The sequence below is a fragment of the Oryza glaberrima genome, chromosome 4, assembly GCF_000147395.1.
Source record: "Oryza glaberrima chromosome 4, OglaRS2, whole genome shotgun sequence".
In the NCBI taxonomy this organism is placed as follows: domain Eukaryota; kingdom Viridiplantae; phylum Streptophyta; class Magnoliopsida; order Poales; family Poaceae; genus Oryza; species Oryza glaberrima.
This window is the reverse complement of record NC_068329.1, coordinates 16,810,069-16,814,464: the sequence shown is the minus strand read 5'-3', so window position 1 is coordinate 16,814,464 and position 4,396 is coordinate 16,810,069. Positions and strand designations below refer to the sequence as shown.

At 47.7% G+C, this 4,396-nt stretch overlaps 1 protein-coding gene across 1 annotated transcript; it reads right to left on the bottom strand.

The window, feature by feature from the left end:
* Nucleotides 1-786: 786 nt before the first annotated feature.
* LOC127769337 (serine carboxypeptidase-like 45) lies at nucleotides 787-4,131 on the bottom strand. Its single transcript, XM_052294889.1, has 8 exons — nucleotides 3,818-4,131; nucleotides 3,294-3,395; nucleotides 3,051-3,146; nucleotides 2,868-2,960; nucleotides 2,692-2,771; nucleotides 2,304-2,585; nucleotides 1,834-1,961; nucleotides 787-1,350 (listed from the first exon to the last, which is right to left on the bottom strand). Exons 1-8 carry the CDS (start codon nucleotides 4,077-4,079, stop codon nucleotides 981-983), a joined length of 1,413 nt encoding a protein of 470 aa, XP_052150849.1. The 5' UTR covers nucleotides 4,080-4,131; the 3' UTR covers nucleotides 787-980.
* Nucleotides 4,132-4,396: the final 265 nt, after the last annotated feature.

Here is a 4,396-nt window from a genome sequence, read left to right as displayed (position 1 = left end):
AGAGAAGACAACTGGGGGCTCATCCGAGGCAGTTGTGGGAACGGCGCCGCTGCATCAGATGACCATCCGCCGCTACCTCCGCCACTCTGTGCAGCCTTCTTCCATAGAGTGACAAACTTTTCTACGCTTGCCCACCCTGCCGTCCTCCATGGTCGCCCCGCTTCCACGACCGTCGACCGGGGCCATCCGATGCAGTGGTGAGGGGGAGATGACGAGCAACCGGCGTTGAGGGAGCGTTGTGCCGTGCAGGGCCTCGGCGGCCTGAGCGAGAGGTAGGGATGAAAAGCGGCAGCGGCGTGAAAAAAGCAGCGATGGAAGGGAAGGGTAAAACGGTAACATCACTGCTTCCTTAATTTTCACCAAGATGTCCGAAACGTCATAAAAAATATGGAGGGAGGGAGTATATGATAGAATACACATACTGGACGCCGAGGCTGGGGATTGATTTTCATTATAAAGAGAAAAAAAAAGGATAAAATTAGAATTCCTGCTCAGGCTGTGTTCAGCGGATGCAGACTGGGAGAAATTTCCCTCATTCGCCAAACACACACTTCCCAAACTGCAAGAGCTTATAGCGTACTCTCTCCGTAAAAAAAAAACGAATCAGGATTCGATGTGACATATTCTAGTACAATGAATATGGACAGAGATATGTCTAGATTTATAGTAGTAGAATGCATCACATCTAGTGCTAGGTTGGTTTTTTATTGGACGGAGGGAGTAACTGCCTGTAACAAACGTTAGTTACTTCTATTTTGAACTAAAGAGCAAGGTAAACCCGGCATGGAGTCATCTTCCCCACCCCACATCAGCATTTTCCAGATGAGATTTTCTCCAAGAAACAATTCGATTCCCAGCAACAATACGGAGTACTATATATAGCGGTGGCGCACACGAAATCGCTCGTACGCATTTGCAACGCAACAACAATGCACCTCCGCGCTTGACATGAGACGTGATCATCGTCGTTCGGGACGACGTCACTGGAAGGAGTCGGGAAGGGGGCGGCCGGCGAGGAAGGCGGCGAAGAGGACGAGCGAGCGCTCGGGCTGGGAGAAGGGGGCCTCGTGCGACGCCCCCCTCACCGTGGCGAACGACAGCGCGCCGCCGCCGAACGACTGCGTCCACCCGCCCACCTGCCGCCCTTCGAACCACACCCTGTACCCCGCCGCCGTCGTCCCCAGCCGCAGCCGCCCCGCCAGCCGCTGCACCACCGTCCTGCTCCCCGTCAGCGGGATCACCGAGTCCTGGTCGCCGCTGTACACCAGCACCGGGACGCCCGACTTGACGAGGCCGCCGACGATGTTGATGGTCGGGATCTGCAGGTCCAGCTGCTTGTACTCCAGAACACTGCATCGACGTACGTGCATTGTTGTTCAAGGAAAAAAAACATGTTAATTACTCCCTCCAATTCAGGTTATAAGACGTTTTAACTTTGGTCAAAGTCAAACTGCTCTAAGTTTGACCACGTTTATAGGGAAAAAAAGTAATATTTTCGACCCAAGATAAATTTATTATAAAAAATATTTAATTATTAATTTAATAAAAACTAATTTGGTGATGTAAATATTACTATATTTGTTTATAAGCTTAGTCAAACTTGAAGCAGTTTGATCTTATAACCTGTAACGGAGGGAGTAGCTTTCTCTAGCAATGCAATAGTACTGAGTGAGCTTGCTGAAGCAGAGGCAAATGCAGATTGCAGAGCTGAATGTTAGCTTAATTTCTCTTGCAATGCAACACAGTACTGACTACTGAGTGAGCTTGCTGAAGTGCAGCAGCAGCAATGCGGCATATTGCGGATTACTGATAAAAGTTTGAGGAAAAATGCACCTGCTGCAGACCGTCCACTTGGGCACGCCGCCTTCGAGGCGGGCGTGCATCGCCTCCTGCACGTCCTTCCGGTTCAGGTACCCCATCGTCTCGTCCTCCACGCACACGTCCAGCTCCCTGCTCCCTCGCTGCAAAAGCAAATGCGCAACACGCGCAATAGGTTGTCAGAATCTCAATTCCGTCATACGATTTTACGACTTTACGATCCTAGCTAAGGTGCCTGATTCCACGATTCTATATAGGTAGAATCAACAATTTTACGATTTTCATGTAAACGATTCTATGATTGCTGATTCAGGATCACGATTTTGACAACCTTACAACGCCAAAAAAATTAAAAAAAAACATGTAAAACAACAAGCCTTAACTGCCTCTCTTTTCCTTGTCAGCTTAAGCTCTTGGCTGAACTGGTTGGCGCATGCAACTCATCGGTTTGCACAGTAATTAAAATGCATGCCATGTACTCTCACCTGAGGGGCGAGGGATTTGGATTGCATCAAGACCGACGAGACGCAAACGTCCAGGGTGACGTCGTACTTGTCGACAAACCGGCTAGTCTCCCTGGCCACCTGGGTCATCACAGTGTCACAGGCCGAGCTAAGCGAGCCATGGTAGTACTCGCTCACATAGCGCGAGTAGTTGCACACCGTCGTGAAGGAGTGGTAGGTCGAGTCGGAGATGAGGCCGTGCGACCAGAAGAACTCGGCCCTCGAGTTGAAGTCGGTGGCGAACTCGAGGACCGGGTTGCCCAGCTGATCAGGATGAACCAAATGACAACATCTTGTAATTAGGAATTCCAAGACAGATCTCATGAGTTTTGAGTGAAATGTAGCTTGGTGGGGGTGGTGATTTGCTTACAGCAATGCCTTTCAGATTGAACAGCTTCTCCTTCTTGTTGAATTCGACCATGCGCTGCGCTAATTGCGGAACATAGTGGCCTGAAAAACACTTACAGTGCAAGTTAGGGAATGAATTAACAAAATTCACAATTGATCAAAGCAACAAGACAATACAGTGGAGTGGCCTTAAATTACCAGCATAGCTCTCTCCTGTAATGTACAGGTCCCTGCCCTTGTACTGCGGAAACTTGGCAAACCAGCCTTGCAAGAATCTCAAGTTGTCCCTAGCTTAAGAAATTCAAAAGCCCCTCAAAAATGTTAAATCTAACTCTGCGCAAAATTGAGCCATAATTTGGCAAATGCATATATAGAACTCACCTGTCCTGCTATCACCAACACCACCATAGAAGGAAGGGTCAGTGGAGTAGGAGAAGCCCACTCCTGCAGGGCTCTCCAAATACAGCATGTTGGCCTCTGAAAATCCATCCAACAGATGCCTCAAATTTTCTTCGTTCCTCACAATCTTTTCGCGGCGAAAAAAAGGAACAATAGAAAGCAAAAGAGGGCACAAAAGAAAAAAAAAGTTTGCTCTATTGTGGTTTACAACATACAAGTTCTCACCTTTGTTCCAGCTATACTCATTCCTCACCAGCACATTGCCACTAGGCCTGAATGGCCCATTCTCTGAGAATGCTCCCACTCCCACTGATGAACAGCCAGGCCCTACACAGTGCATATGGGCACCAAAAAGTTAATCTTAACCACCAATAATTCCGGTGTGAACGAATTCTCCCTTTGACTGAGAATCTGGTTACAAAATTCCTCATTTGACAAGCTTAATTACCAAATACAATTCAAAAAAAAAAACAAAGCTCTCTCCCCCCATTTTTGCAGCAAAACAAGAAAATCTTTCCTTTGCTTTAACTCAATTAACTAAAGTTAAACATCTTTTGCTCTAGGAGCATTCACACATAAACTAATTAATCTCCCTATCATTTCTTGATTTCACATTCTTTTCCCCACATTACATTATCAATTTCGCACTGTTCTTGCTCGAGCAATCTCACCTCTCCCCAATAATGCAGCTACATGCACACTGCACAAAATGTACAGTACATAAATTTATTAGCTTAATTTAATTTTACCTCCATTGAGCCAGAGGACGAGGGGCTTGGTGGCCGGATCCAGCTCGGCCTCGGCGAAGTAGTAGAAGAGCTCCCGCCTCCTGGCGGCGTCCACCGTGACGTAGCCGGAGTACTGCGCGAAGCTCACGTTCGGCTGCCCAGGCAGCGCCACGATCCTGTCCTCCTCCATGGTGGCCGCCGCCATTGCCGACCACCCGCCGCCATTGCCGCCGACCAGCAGCAGCAGCACGGCGCACACCGCCGCAGCAATGGCGCCTCTCATGTCGAGAGAGAGAGAGAGAGAAAGAGAGCGAGTGTGAGTGTGAGTGAGTGAATGCAGCGAGGTGAGATAAGGATAGGTGGCAATAAATAGGTTGGACAGGGTAATCCCAGGCCTCGTGCCCCAGTAAAATAAACGAAGGGTTAGGATTAAATGAAAGGGAGAGAATAAATGGATAGGATTTAAAAATGTCTTTTGATGGGTGGAAAATCATTTCCCTATCCCATTTATCAAACATAGCCCCAACGTTTCACTTATTCATAATTTGTGAAAAAAAATTTATATAGTTCTTCTTAGCGATCTAAAAACAAATGCTGAAA

Excerpts from the sequence above, each read along its gene's own strand:
- LOC127769337 (XM_052294889.1), bottom strand. The coding sequence starts at position 4,079 with ATGAGAGGCGCCATTGCTGCGGCGGTGTGCGCCGTGCTGCTGCTGCTG. Across the intron at positions 3,396-3,817 it reads CGTCCTCTGGCTCAATGGAG|GGCCTGGCTGTTCATCAGTG; the intron begins GTAAAATTAAAT and ends TGCACTGTGTAG. Across the intron at positions 1,962-2,303 it reads CCAAATCCCTCGCCCCTCAG|CGAGGGAGCAGGGAGCTGGA; the intron begins GTGAGAGTACAT and ends TTGCTTTTGCAG.